General features: G+C 44.2%; 1 protein-coding gene across 2 annotated transcripts in view; it reads right to left on the bottom strand.

Annotated features, from left to right (window-relative positions):
• Positions 1-15,929, bottom strand: part of PPP4R4 (protein phosphatase 4 regulatory subunit 4) — a 1,899,245-nt gene that overhangs the window by 452,299 nt on the left and 1,431,017 nt on the right. For both annotated transcript variants that reach the window (XM_086937722.1, XM_086937723.1), the window contains exons 18-19: positions 6,985-7,026; positions 6,827-6,901 (exon numbers count right to left, since the gene is read on the bottom strand). In XM_086937722.1, the coding sequence (XP_086793848.1) occupies positions 6,827-6,901; positions 6,985-7,026 (117 nt within the window). The remainder of the gene's footprint in view (positions 1-6,826; positions 6,902-6,984; positions 7,027-15,929) is intronic.

Below are 15,929 nucleotides of genomic sequence, written 5' to 3'. Positions count from 1 at the left end.
TACCTTGGTAATAGAATGTGGGAGTTCTGGTATCTCTCGCCTCAGGACTCGATATTCCAGCAACCCGCAAGGGTAGGCTGGAAACACCGGAGCTGGATTTTCTCGGCTGGAGAAAAAGACAGCGTCTCTCTCAGTGCGTCAAACAGGAGGGGCGGCTTCCGTGGGCTTCTCGCATCAGCTGGGCTCTCGGGCAAGTAGATGGCCGCTCTGCTCCAAACCACTGTGTGTTTGCTTAAGGCAACTGTTGGTATTTTATACCTGGAAGGTGTCGGGTTTGACGTAAGGTTGGACATAAGACGTCACTAAGAACTAACAGTTATTACTGGACTTCAGGAGTTCTTGTTCAAATCAAAACAAAAGTAGGGGGGATTTCCCGGGCTGCTGGAAGCTTGGTTTTTTTAAAGAATGCGTTGTGCTTTCTAGGAGTCGATGGGTTTAGCCGTGCTGTGCTTTGGACTGCATGGGCTATTACTGAATATGGATCTGATTCTTATGCCTTTTCCAGGATATTATTGATTATAACCTCACAAGGGCATAAGTCGGGAATATTGAATTAGGGTCCTAGATATAAACACGACAATGCCAGCAGAGTATGGCTGTCCTCAGATGCTATGGAGTGCTTTGTAGAAAGCTCGAGGCTGGGCAGGGGATGCCTCAGCTCCCGGAAAGGGAGGGAAGTGCGGAGTCACCTCAGAAAGGGGCTCTGAAGACAGAGCCGGAGAGCGACGTAGCTCTTGGTCCCACATCGCTTCAGCCGATGGACGGGGAGAAGTCAAATACTTCTTCGCCTTCTTCTTGTGCTTTGACTTACCCGAGGAGTGTGAAGACTTCGATGACGAGTGGTGATAGCTCCATAACCAGTCCCGAGACCTTGCTCTCGACCGGGACCTCAAGTGGCGTGGAGCTGACTGCTGGGCCTCCAGAAGCCTTCGAGACCTCTCCCGCAAACACTTCAAGTTCATGGCCTAACAGTCGGAGCACGACTTCAGGTCGTGGTCGCACTCCAGGTGCGTATCCTTGACAGTTATAACCTTGGGTGCTCAAGGGGTTTCAAATGCGCTCAAGAAGCAATACACAATTGTATTTACACTCTACTGATTCTGTTTCCTCAGGGTGCTTACAATATTTAGGGGAGAAAAACACCCAACTCCTCCCTGCTTAATTGAAACGATTAGGCATACATTGAAAGTCCACATAGATTGAAGCACTCCACTTACAACAGCTTGAAATATATCAAATTATTAAATAATATAAAATCATCCAAAGGTTCTTGAAGATTTTCTTCTTTTATTCCTTTTTCAATTCCAATCCAAAAACCAACGCGTTTCGCCAAGGTTATTAAACACCTATCGACTTCATCAGGGCTTATCTTCATATATCTTAGGGAGAATGCTCTTTATACTATTTGCGGCTAACTTCCGGTTGGAGCCAAAAGCCTCTTTTGCGTCCTTAATTTCTGAAACACTATTTCATCTATCGTCTAGGTCCAGTTTCTTTATTTCTATTTCAATTTTCTTATCTCACTTGATTGCCTTAATTACTAGCTTCACTCCATATCCCCTCGCTTTCACTCTGCTGCCATTCTGATATCTGGGGGTTATTCTAATGTAAGGAGTCTATAACTACGGTCTCTTTCAGATACCACTTTTACTTCTATTGATGTTTTGGTGAATGGACCTCCATGCGCAGTTCACACACTGATCAAACTCTATCCCAAACTCACAAGTTGCTGGAAATGATGCTCAAAGATGGGCGATGGAAGGAAAAGAGGTAGGTGAGTGAACTCAGCATGAGCTTCATCATTGCATAGTAGGCCTCTAAACAAACTACAGTAGGATATTGATAGCCATGCACTTCATTTAAACAAGGAGGGTGTTGCTACACACTCAGAAGATACAAGCAGCCACATCAGGCATCAGAGTACCTGCAGTTCTGCAAAACAGAAAAGTAGACAGTCCAGTGTACGGAAGAGGATATAATCACACCTGTGTTAAGGTGGGGCATTAAAAGTATTTTTAAAGGCACAAGAGGGACTGATGATCTCATGGACACAGATAAGCAAATAATCATAGTCACGAGTTACTTAACCTCTTCAATGCTAAGGTAACTCGTCATGCACTGCCCATTCATTTTAATGGAAATCTCATTAGATGGGCCTGATTCCAATAGCGTCCAAGTGGTTAACAATGTTGCCAAGGAAGAGGGAAGATGAGATAATTGAATGATCAGTTACATGCACAATCTTTAGCCAATAAATATACGTGTACATGAATATGTGCAAGTACTGGTTTCTCATATTTAAAATACCTTCAGAATTCTCTGACCTGACAGCCTCATGGTGATCTTCCCACCAACGTTTTGCCTTCTACCTTCCTATTTTTCCGAAATTCCTTTTTTTTGGTTTTAGGATTCTGTGCACTTTACCACTGCAGACCAGTGCTGCAGTGGTTGTCCTCACTCCTTTAAACACAGTCGAATTGGCTTAAACCCATATTGGCACATTAAATTTACCTATGAGTCTCTACTAAATGGTACTACCAGGGCCTATAAATTAAATGTAACTAGTGAGCCTGAAGCACGTATTGGGCCACCCACCTAAGTAGCCTTTTAAAACATGCCTCAGGCCTGCCATTGCAGTCTGTGTGCAGTTTAAACTGGTGCAAAAAAACAACCTTTTGCTAGTCTTAAATCTTCCTTTCTTTTAATACATTTAACTCACCCCTAGGGTAGACCCCAAACAGCCTGTGGAGCAGTGTGCATTGTATTTCATTACTGTAAGGCATACCTCTCCCATAGTATAACATTTGGTTAAATTATTCCAGTTATTAATAACTAGAATTCTGTCATCCCAGAAATCCTGGGACCAGGGAGGGATAGGAAGGAAATTCCAAAAACAGGCGTTGATGGGGTAGAGTTTAGAAGTTTCTCCCACTTCAACACTGGCACCAGGAACACATACTGGACCCTCAAACCAAATCTTCAGTACACTCCTGGACCTGTGACTACTACAGAAGAAGGACTGCCCAGCTGCCAGAGGACTGCCCTACTGATTCAGGACTGCCCTGCTGATTGAGGTATGCCCTGCTTTCTGAGAAAGAAGACTGGGCCTGCTTCTTTTATCTCAGGCAGAGTGATGACATGGGTCAGCTGGCTAACCTCCTCTTCTGAGCTACAGGGACACAACAAGCTCCAAAGGCCTCCCTGCAACTGACAAGCAGACATGCTGCTACAGGACCTACAACTACACCTGCATGAGCCCTGCTAGCATTTATTACAGTGAGTTCCTGATTGCCACGAGGCCCAGCCCCAGGTTCTGGGCCCTTGGTTGACATCAGATTGCATTCCCCTGAAGAAAAATGCAGAAATCCTGAAGTTTTGAACCCTTTGTGATCACGAATGGCACCTTCATGCCGAGATTCTGCCACCTGCAATGACCACCAATGAGCAGCTCTGATGGAGCTGGCACTTCATGCAACAGCAACCACCAATGATGATTGTCGATGCGAGATATGCCCTTTGGCTACAGCAATAACAGCCCACGGTGACTGCAAATTTGAAGCTCCATCAACCACCGCCTGAGATGCCTGACAGAATATTCATGGCAGCAGCAAAGAGTATCTGCAATGCGCATCTTACAACTTCCTCCACCACGAAGTTGACTCTCATTCAATAAATCAAGTGGGATTTCAATAGCTCAGCTTGGAACCCATGAGAGTATCCAGGTGCTTGTTGTAGGTCTCAGTGGAAGTGCCATGTCTTTAACCACTTCATGCAGTCGGTCAGCGAGTTGGAGATGAAGCGTGTTCCAAGCTTTGGCGGCAGGATAGAAGGAGCATCCTCTGGCACAGCCAGCGTATGTACAGAATCGGTGGGAGGGGGAGGTGTACAGAGCAAAGCTTCCTGGGGGGGTCAGTGGACATGCAGACAATGATTCATGTAGGGGGTCCTTGGTTGTGGAGGGCTTTGTAGGGGTGTGTCATGAGCTTGAACTGGCATCTCTTCTGGACCCGGAGCCAGTGTAAGTCCTTTATGTGGTGGGTGATGTTGGTTCTTTTGGGCAGGTTGACAATTAGTCTGGTGGCTGTGTTCTGGAGTGTCTGGAGTCTTTGCAGGAGTTCACCGGTGATCCCTGCATACAGTGCATTGCCGTAGTCCAGTCTGCTGGTGATGAGGACCTGCATTACAGTCTTCCTGGTATTGATGGGGAGCAGCTTTGCAGATCATGGGCAGTGTGTCAAAGCAGACTGAGGAGACAGCGTTGACCTGATGTTTCATGGAGTGTTAGCTGTTGAAGATAATGCTGAGGTTGTTGGCGTGGTCTTTTTGCGTGTGGGTGTGTCCGAGTTCCGGCCACCAGGAGTCATTCCAGAGGCAGTGTGTTTGCTTAAGATGAGGACTTCCATCTTGTCCATGTTGACCTTGAGGCAGTTGTCCTTCATCCAGGCTGTGATGTTCTTCATAGAATTGTGGAAGTTTGCCTTTGTCGCGGTGGGGTCTTCTGAGCGTGAGAGGAGAAGTTGTGTGTTGTCGGTGTAGTAGATGATGTTGATGTCGTGAGATCTAACAATGCCTCAAGTGATGTCATGCAGACATGGACGAGGGTAGGGCTGAGGGATGAGCCGTGGGGGGTGCCGCAGATGTTGTGCTTGACTTGTGGTGTGAAGGGATGGAGTCAGATTGTCTTGGTGCGTCACTTTGGGAAGGATGCCATCCATTTGAATGTGCCATCTGTAATACAAATCAGGGGTAGGCAATCGATGTGTCTGTGGTGGGAGACGGTGTTGAAGGCAGTGGAGCGGTCAAGCAGGATCAGAGCAGCTGATTCTTCTCTGTCAAGTAGGGTGGCAAAGTCATCTGTTGCAGCAATCAGGGCTGTCTTGGTGCTGTGGTTGGTTCAGAATCATGATTGGGAAGGGTCCAGTAGGTTGTTTCTCTCCAGGTGTTTGGTGAGTTGGAGGTTGATCGTCTTCTCCAGGACTTTGGTGTTGAAGGGGAGCAGTGAGATGGGATGGTAGGTCTGGAGTTCTGGGGTTGGGAAAGGTGGCAGTGTTTAATGAGGCCTTGAGTATGATGGTGAATTGGCAGCTGATCACGCCTTTTTCGAGGTTGAAGAGTTGGTGGGGGCAGGGTGTCGGTGGCTGCCCTGAGTGGGTAGAGTTCATGAGGGTGGCTGTGTTAGGTGTGCTGAGATGTTTTCTGGCAGTGGTGGAGGTTGATCGGAGGCTGAGGGGGTCAGAGGGTTGGGGATCAAGGTTTTTATGGATTCTCGCAATCTTGATGTGGAAGTGGTTCGCTCATGACTTTGGGAAGGTAACTTTTTTTGCAGGACTAACCTGACCCCTGTATCCCATCCACATGCCATCGACATCGGCCTGAATGTGTGACTTTCCCTAGGATTAGCATGACTAGATAATCACCAGACCCTACACTTACTTAGGGGTCTATTTGGATGGGGGGCGGATCACTATTTCCGGGCCGGCGGTGATGATCTGCGCGCCAAATTACCCCGGTTCACTCCTGCCTTTTAGTATGGCGAGTGGCACCAAAGCGGATGAAAAGACCGTCCACCGCTTTTTCGCCAGTCAGATTGCCATCCGGGCGGAAAAGGGAATCAATATGGTGGTGGTGCCTTGCAGGCACCACAATCCATATTGTAAATGTAAATGTAAATGTATTTGAGCTTGTAAAGCGCACTGCTACCCGTCCATAGGTCTCCTGGCGCTGTATAACTCTGGGGAACCCGTCCTGGCTTTCCCTGTGGGATGGTCCCTGCTGGAAGTCCCCAAGGTGGAGCCAGGCATCCCCGGAATTGATGGGGCCATTGTGGAGATGAGGCAAGCTAATTCCCAGAGTTGCCGAGTGGAGCCCCTGATTAGAGTAAGCACCAAAGTGAGAATTATCGAGTCTGCTTACCAAGGTCCACGACCCTGCCGCGTCGGGAATCGAACCCTGGTCCCGGGCCGACTTCTGCTCTCGGGTCTGCAGCCTCTAACCAGTGAGCCACACTTCTCTACTATCTCTATTATTATGCCTGCCTTTCCATGACGGAGACTCCGCCATGGAAAGGCATGCAGAGATTGGCATTGGGGGCCCATTGTGGGCCCCTGAGGGTGGGTATGAGGGGGTTGCACTGGGGGTACCTATGGTACCCCTAATTGGCATACACAAGGTGGCAGGCACCGAAAGGTGCCTGTCACGTTGTGCATGCCAATGCACAACATGCATATATTGCATTGTGGCAGGTGCTGCTGACAGCACCGCTCGCCGCAATGTAATATATGCTGGATGCGAATACCAGGGTGGCGGTCGCATCCTAATTGCAATACCGGGACCGCCACACCTCTGCTGGTCGGTCCTGTGTACCGTTACAGTGGCGGACGGACAAAGTCCTCCCGCCATCGTAATGATGCCCTTATTTCTTGAAACTGCATATCTCCGGTTCTACTGATTAGATATCTGTTGCCTTGGTCTCATTTTATTTATTACATTTTTTTCTATTTTTCCAAATTGTTACGGGATATTTTTGTGTTGTGCTGCTGAATTATTACTTATTGTGTGCTGCATAACTACTTGACATATTTTTCTCTAATTTGAGCCTGACTACTTGTCTGCCAAGCTACTGGAGGGTTAAACAAAGTTGAATTCAGGGACTATTCTGGAGTGGTTTTCCATGACAAGGATTGTCGTTGTTGCTTGAGAACCTAGCAACAACGGCCTCAACCTACAACGCATTTACACACCGAAAAATAGCAATATTCTAATCAACAGTGGTTTGAAATTTGGAATCAGATCTACTTTCCTTCACATTATACATTGATATACATACCATCTCCAAAAGAAGTGCTTCTTCCCTTTCTTTTTGTTGATCCACCGTATCTTTATCATAATATCTTTTCTGAAACTAATTGAAAAATCAAACAGAATAATTAATTTTAAGGCATAAGTGCAGCAAAATATTTAGTAGCAAAGGAAATATATACTTACTGCATCCATGGACACTTCCATTCGGTCTAATTCTAAAACGGTCTACAGAAAAGAAAAGCTGTATTAGTTTTCACAGAATTTTCATAATGAATACTACAGTTGCAGGTGCAGGAAATTAACATCCATGAGACTTTGCAGCTGAACTTCTATTATCATCATACAACTGAAATTTGCATTTCCTTTATAAGAACTAATAAAGCATTCCTTGTGCTACAGCTAGCCTGTGCTCACTTTATCTGCACACATCTATAGCTCCGCTTGACCTTCTTTAGCTATCATCTCATGGTACATCTTTAAAGATGGTGTCCTCTTCGGCTTCAATATCAAGTTTAAAAATGGGCAAAAGTAATAAGTCTGGGTCATAACTGGAAATGCATGAATGCTTTGAGACACATAATTATTCATGATTCTCTCCTTGCTTCCAGTAAATTTTCATCCATGTATTAAGTCACTCATCCTCACAGTTTTCCATCTACTCATCCCTTTTGACTTATTCTTGCATTCACCCACTTGCAATACAAAATATCAGACAAAAAATTCACCAGTCCGTAAAGAGACACTTCCAGTTATAAGCCAGACCTACTGTCGTTGCTATTAGTTTGACAGTGTAAAACTGCTAGTCTGTCAGGGGTATGAGTGGCTTCGGGTATTTTGTGACTTCTAGTCTATGAGGGGTACAAATGCTGTCAGTGGTGTGAGTCTGCTACACTGTAACAGGTGTGAGTTTGCCATTGGTAGTGTGTGACTACTAACCTGAGTGGGTGTGAGAGTGCTGTAGGTAGAATTAAACTGGCAGTGTGAGGGGTGTGAGAGGGCTGTTAATAGGGTTATCTGATAACCTGTAAGGTTGTGAGTCCTGTCAGTATTGTGTGACTATATAGTTTGTGAGGGGTGTGAGAGTGATTTTGGTAGACTATGTTCACAAACGTTATTGCATTTTCCAAAAATATATGCAATCTTTGCTGAACTTTGGGCTTTACCAATACTATATCGTCTTACTCTGCAATCATTTGACTAAACAGTAAGCCAGAACGTGGTGATTTCTTACAGCATATCAATAACATACCAAAAAGTGAGCCTAGAATAACATTTTAGTTGAACAAAAATACAGAAATATAAAAATCCTTTATGAACATCTATCCAAAAACTTCATTACCATTATATTGTTTAAAATGCAAATGTAAGTAAATGGCAATACATCTTTCAAGTAGCAAGTACGAATTATGAAATGGATAAAGTAATCAAGGTAGAAGTGCTGGATTTACATGTTTTCGTAATTTACATCTCAATTATTAAGCAATCATTATGAATTTATTTCCTAGGACTGTTGCATAAAGAGCCGAACAAAAATGGGGTGTGATTGTGACAAATACAACTACCAGTGTCTTTGCAAGAATGCGTCAATAACTGAATAAATGAAGTTCTAACGAGCATACTCAGGCAAACATTAATGTGAAGTGCCATTGACGTGGGTTATCTAAATACTATTAATGGAATGGCACACTAATTTATGAAGCACTAATGAGTAGATTTCATAAAGACTTCTCTGGCTTGTTTGCTTCTGGTGCTACCAACAGACTTGCAGGATTGAATTCCCTAGCAGATAGCATGTGTGGTTATACCTTCTTTGGATTTTTCAACCTTGCTAGTGCAGAACATCACTCAGAGTTTCAATGTAGAGCTTCAAATATCGTGCAATCCAGGTTCTGGCCCAAAATAGAAGAGGTCTCAAGCATTCTATGGTCACGAAGTCTGTAAGCCCCAGGTCCATACATAGGAGGCATTCAGAGTGCCTGCGGCTGTGGGCGACCTTAACAGATTTTGTAAAGAAATGATTTTGTAAAGAAATGATTCTTACAAATGATAAGTGAAGAGATAGTTGCATGCCTCCATAATTCTGATACAGAGCAGCAATTTGTTCTGTGCTTTATGCAGCCGGAGACCCGGTGACACAGAGTGTTGACCCAATCTCTTTGCAATTGCGAAATGTAAATGTAAATGTAGGTGTACTTGTAAAGCGCACTGTGACTCCAAGGAGTATCCTGGCGCTGAAGACCGCTGGGGAACCCGTCCTAGTTTTCCCTGTGAGATGGTCCCTTTCTGGGTATCTCCAAGGTGAAACCAGGCATCCCCGGCGTCTGTGGGGGGCCGTTGTAGAGATGAGGCAAGCTTAATGCCCAGAGTTGCCGAGTGTGTTCCCTGGTTAGAGTAGGCACCGAGGCGAGAATTATCGAGTACGTTTGACCCTGGTCCACGACCCTGCCGCGTCTGGGATTGAACCCTGGTCCCGGGCCGTTCTCTGCTTACGGGTCTGCCGCCTCTAACCAGTGAGCAACACCACTCTCAAATGCATGGTGTCACCTGTGCTAGGCTAGGACCATATTACTCTTGCAAATCTACTTCATCCACTTTCCATCACAACTTAGTCTTCTACCTAGGTAGTCAAAATCTTTGTGCCTAATATGACATCATACATATTCTTAGCTGCCTTTCCCTACCTGTAGGCTCGAAATACTATACATTTGGTCATATCAGTGTTAATTAGTTATCTCCATAGAAATCTGAAAAAGTATTAAGCAACAGTTGTAGACCGGTTGACATAAAGCATGCTAAGAGTGTTTCATCTGAAAAGCAGAGTTTCTATCTTAACACCTTTCCACATGGAAGTATAATCTAAAGGGGTGAAGCGGAGTAATTTTGGCTCCATCATGTCAGGTTTGACTAGGCCATATATATTTTTACATATGGCCTCATGTACTCTTATGATAACATTATTAATGTAATGCTCATACGTATTTGTGTGGTTTGAATAACACTGTTGCTATATATATATATATATATATATATATATATATATATATATATATATATATATATATAAAAATATATATGTATATACTCAATTGAATAAATAATATTTACATTCATTTGATAATGTAAAATGTATTCATTCACTTAGTATTCATTCACTTAGGGGCCGATAACAATACGGTCCGTAATGGCTCGGACCTGCGGTCAGAGACTTTTAGGTCACATCGTAATCGGTAGCTTTGTTTCTTTTCCAACCGGCTTCTGATGAGTTTGGAGCGCCCACCTACCAGTCGGAAGCCAGCAAATAAATCTCAAGGGCGGGTTTTTCCGCCCTTGAGATTACGCTCACGGTCTCTGCCGTGGTTTCCATGCCGGCCTGTCCTACATGGAAACCATGTCTGAAAACATGTTTAAGGACTCCCAGCAGGGACCCCCTTGGTGCACAGGCCTCTGGTTGGAGGCCGAGGGGGCACCTATGGTGCACCCCTGTTGATCCTTGCACCTTGTGGCAGGCACCTTGAAGTGCCTGCCAGAGGGTGCAGGGATGAACTGCACCATGCAAGCTTACTACAATGGGCGCATGCATTACAGCCAGTTTAAGGCCGTGTTGCATGTTTCCATAGTAAAATATAGGAATGCAACCGAACAATGTTCAGTTGCATTCTAAAGAGGCGGTCGTCAGGCGGAAGAAATTTATAATGAGTACCTTAGCATTTACATCTATATTGTAACCGTATGTAATCATGCATTTAAACATGTATTTAGATGCTTGCTACACTTCATTGACCAAAATCTATAACCTTTTGGGTTTAACAATGTTTAACCTTCATCGTCAGTTTGATTTAAATGCAATGGTTTCTCTCTTCTGCAGGCGCAGACACTTGATCTAATGAATAAAGATGGCACATTGTGTGAAAGAGATAAAGGTATTCAGGAGGAGTACTTTTGGCAAGGATGAGAAGTTTAGTGAATGCAGGGAGGACTACTGTCTGTACGGAAGGAGAGGCAGGAGGAACCCATGGACCTATTGCATGTTTACACCAAAGTGAAGAAATAATCAAGTGTAGTTGCAAAAATTGATTGTTTGAACATGTGCAATAATTAAACATGTACCGGACGCTGACTCTTTCTATGATTTCATAATGAGATATATTGTGCAAAGAGTCCAGTGGTCCCCTTATAAGTGTATGGGGGTAGGGTGGTAGAGCAGGCGTAGGCCTTTCGGAGGGGAATGTTAGACATTCAAAAATACACATAATAGTCAATAAATAATACACGTGACTCAATAAGTAGAATACCACCAATTTATAAAAATAGCACATATGTTTACATATATTTAGGAACCAGAAACAGTTCGATCAGGTATGTACGTTTTTCAATAGAAATACTTTTTCATTTAAAAAATCGACACAGTGCAATTTTCAGAAGCACCAATGTTATCCTAAGAGAGGAAGAACAAGTTCAGCATTCAGTGACTTATAGGACCAATATCCAGGAGTTAAAGTGAGTGGTGGCCAAGATATAGGGCATCACCAGCAAAACACCAGCGACACTAGGGCAGTCAGGTTCAGGGGTGCAAACCAGCATCAGGTGCCCAATGTTACTCAACGGGTATCAGTCTTCACGTAAAGAGCTGCAGGCTTTGACTGGGAACCAGTCTGGCTGAACCAATGGTGGGCTCAGGCCTCATGATACTCAGGGATGTAGGGACACCTTTGGTCCTCTTCTCCATGGCTCTTGGACACTGGTCGCAGAGGTGTCTTTAGGCGTCAGATTATTCTTTCTGGGAGCAATTGTGGTAGAGGCTGCAGGCAACGGGGGGTCCACGAAAAGTGAAGCACCAGTGGACTCGGTCACTTGAGGACCACATTGGCACCATTGGTCCAATTAAACCAGAGCAGATTACATTGCGGCTAAAATCCTGGAGAGTATTAACCCTCCTAAAATGATTTTCTCCCTGCTAAAAAGTAGCGGTTTCAACCCTCTCAGGAGACGGAAACATGAACCCGCTAAGGCTTTTGATTGTACGTCAAATGAGAGCTCGCTGTCAATCCTAAAAGCCTAAGTTCTTTACTGCCTTCTTTAACAAGGGTGCAGGTTTTAATTTATCAGGCCACCACTTTTCCGACCAGAGGGCACTGTCACTACCCATCACCAGAATTTCCGAATTGGCGGCATTCAGCTGTGAACAGTTTGCCATCATCCAGTCAGAAATAGCTAGAAGGACCTCTCCAAATTTCAAGAGATTATCTTGACACTCTTTAGAGAAGACAATAACTAGCTGGGTGTCATCGACATACGAAACCATTGACAACCCCCTACTTTTTGCTAACAAAGCTCCGGGGTTGCACATAGATGTTGAAAAGCGCAAGGCTCAATACTGAGCCCTGAGGAACCCCGTGCTTGATGGCATGTTCATGAGAGTGTAAAGGTGGTACCACCACTTTTAAAGTTCTGCCTTCCAAGAAGACTGGAACCACGCCAAAGCCGAGCCCCTGACTCTGATATCATGTAGATGACCTAGAAGAATTTCATGGGAAACAGTGTCAAAGGCGGCACTTAAATCCAACAGAATTAAGGCCGCAGAGTTCACGACATCCAGGCAGCTGCAGATATCCTCAGTCACTGCCAACAGTGCTGATTCCGTACTATGACACGGACGGAAACCATTTTGTGAGGGATCCAGCGTTTTATTGTGCTCCATCAATTCCGCCAGAACCGTGTTAACATATAGCTCAGTAACCTTTGCTAAGAAAGGGAGCAGGGAGATCGGCCGGAAGTTGCTCGGGTCCGATGGCTCCAAAGATGGCTTCTTTAAAAGAGGTATCCCTTTTGCATGCTTCCAGGTTGCCGGAAGTGACGCAGAAGACAGAAACAGATGAACCAATTCCCTTATCGCTGGAGAGATTGAGTTAAGAACTTGATGAAGATGATCTGGTCTCAGCAAATCAGCTGGAGATCCTGATTTAATTTTAGGCAGAGAGCTTCAATCTCAGGGAGAGAAAGTAGGGGAAGGGAGCGCAAAGTTGTTATAGGGACATTTGGCCTGTCCTCAAACTCAACTGTGCGATTAATAGGCAAGCCTGCTGTTGGAAGGGGGACAGTTGGCAGGTTGTTATAAATGATCTCAACCTTACGTACAAAAAAATCAGCTAGTTCCTCACACTTTGTGTTTCACAGTTTAGGAGTAGTACCTTTCTCCTAACTTTACTACTCCTAAATTGAGAGAAATCGTAACTTTAAGACTTTCGGTGTTCACAGAAGGTATTTAGGAGTCCTAAAGTTAGGACTCCTAACTTCTGTGAATACCGATATGAGTAAGTGCCTTCTGTGAATACCAAAATTAGTAAGTACCTTCTGTGAATACCAAAATGGTAGTAAGTTTAGGATTTTGTCTTAACTTAGTTTTGTGAATCGGGCCCCTGATTTGTAAATAGAACATGGACTACTATTTGAATGTATTTTCAAATAGCAATCTTCAGTCCCTCATGGGATTTGTCAATACTGCTAACTTGCTTGAGATTTGAGAACAATTATATAAGTGAGGGCCAGAGAGGGAGGGGATTTGGTTTACTGACAAAATATTGAAAACCTGAATATTATGATACTGAAATATCCACCACAAAAATATTGTTTCCCTACACTTACAAATTAAATACCAAAAATCTGGAGAAAAACAAATATTATTTACACTAATATCGAGAAATATATTCAAAACTATAGTTTTTTATGATAGAGTGAAAATAGCAAATATTGGATTTCTTAACATGTAACAGTAATATAATATAAATTACATATTTGTAAATAATATTTAAAATATATATATCAATATATACTTATTTAAACAAACACACGATCTTGGCCGAGACACTATAAAATGAACAGCAATTCCCGTCTGCGCAGCGGGCGGGCGCAGCGGGCGCAACGATGGCGCGCCGGAGGCACGCCAGAGGCAAGCCCGTCTGTGCCCGTCTTTGCCGGGCCAAGGGCCAGAAACTCTGTCTTTGCTCCCAGAGCACCGCAAAATGTATTCTCGCGAAAAGCTCTTACAAATGAAACCCAGCTACAATCCCTTAAATGTACAGGATATTAGGATTGATGATTCAAGATCGAGATATTATAGAGGCCCTGTTCCCACCCAGATAAAAAGAATTATCGAAAAAGGCACAAATCCTCTCAGTATGGCATTACTAAATTGTAGGTCACTGCCGAAACATGCGGTAGAGATTAACCTTCTGACCCAATAATTAAAACTAGATATCTTGTTTCTGACAGAGACATGGCTGACGTCAAACTCTGAGGCCGACATAGTCACTGCATTGCCACAGGGCTTCAATATGCAGTACCAACACAGGGTGTACTGTAAAGGTGGTGGATTAGCCATAGTACATAGAGACAAGTTCGTTTGTTGAATATCAGAGGGTGGTATTAGGGATTCCGAGAATATTTATTTCAGCCTGCAAATTACGCCGAATAAGTCACTTTCTGGCTTACTGATATATATTGTCCCCGGGCAACCCAGGTAAATTTTCAGGATCCCTCCTGGAAGCTACTATTGCTTTAGCCTCGGACGCTCCTAATTTCATTTTATTAGGGGATTTAAATTTGCATTTTAACGACCCATGTGATAAAGGTGCAATTGATCTTAAGCTCAAATTAAAATCCTTGGGGCTAGACCTAAAAAATAAAGATGCCACTCATATAAAAGGGCATCTGCTGGATCCCATATTTACAAACACTACACTTGGAAACAAGTCCCCCCCTACCGATACCTTGGTCTGACCACTTTGTAGTCCCGTTCAAGTGGCAAATTAGTACTAAATGCCCGCAGGTTCCAGCTCCATGTATTATAGAGAGGGTCTGGTCCAAACTCCCTTTGGAGAGCTGGACACACAAATTAGAGCAGACAGCTCCATCTTGCGATCCTGACCCTGTTGAGGCGGATAACATTTTTTCAAACTGGCTTAATAGCTCTCTGGACGCTGTTCTCCCTAAGAAATCAATGGAAAAGAAGAGCAGAGTTTTTAAAACACCTTGGTATACGCCAGAACTCCTAAAACTAAGGGAAAATTGCAAAAAAGCAGAACGCACTTGGAGGAAATACTGGGCCTCCCTTAATAAAGCCGAATATAGAACAGCTATGAAGATCTACAAATCATCTCGGAAATTAGCACAGGCTGTGTACTTTGAGGAGAGAATTAGAACTGCTTCTAATTGATCTAGAGAGACATTCAAAATCGTGAAAGATCTCCTCAAAGCACCAAGTCTGCCCATAATCCAGGAGGCGTCGGAAAACAGATGCAATCAATTTGCAGCATTCTTTGAAAGTAAAATTCAAACTATACTAAAAACCTTAGACCATAATGATCTAGCTCCAGACTTGGTCCAATCGAATGTCCACACCGTTGGCCCCCGACTAGACGCATTTGTTCCAATTACTAAGGACGAATGCCAAAAAGTTCTGTCATCTATGAACAGTGGTTCCCCTAGTGATCCTGCTCCCATGTATATTTTGAAACAGATAATAACCACAATCGCCCCATTAACTACTGATCTTCTCAATGCCTCTTTTACACAGGGAATTGTTCCCCCTAGCTGGAAGCAGGCCGAGGTTAAAGCACTCCTAAAAAAATCCGAGCTCGGTCCTTCTGAGTTGGCAAACTACCGGCCAATCTCGCTGCTACCTGGTATCAGCAAGATGGCTAAAAAATAGCCAATCAGCAGCTTTCCTCTTTTTTGGAGAGTAATAGGCTGCTCTGTAACTCTCAAACGGGCTTCCGTCCTGGTCAGGATACAGAGTCTGCCCTGTTAGCAGTGGCGGAGGAGGCAAGGTGCATCTTGGATTCGGGAGGATCAACGGCTGTGATCCTCCTGGATCTAAATGCAGCTTTTGATACGGTGGATCATGAGATCTTAATCCACCGTCTCAGTACTCTGGGAGTAACAGGTATTGCGCTGCAATGGCTCACCTCCTTCTTGGAGACCTGAACCTTTCAGGTCTGGGAAGGTGAGGCTCACTCCAAACTGATTCCCCTTCAGTGTGGGGTTCCACAGGGCTCATCGCTGAGCCCTACCTTATTTAATGTCTATATGGCCACTTTAGAGGAGGAAGTGAATCCCTTTGGGATCAAAGT

The sequence above is a fragment of the Lissotriton vulgaris genome, chromosome 9 (assembly GCF_964263255.1).
Source record: "Lissotriton vulgaris chromosome 9, aLisVul1.2, whole genome shotgun sequence".
NCBI lineage: Eukaryota > Metazoa > Chordata > Amphibia > Caudata > Salamandridae > Lissotriton > Lissotriton vulgaris.
This window is presented reverse-complemented; position numbering and strand designations above follow the sequence as displayed.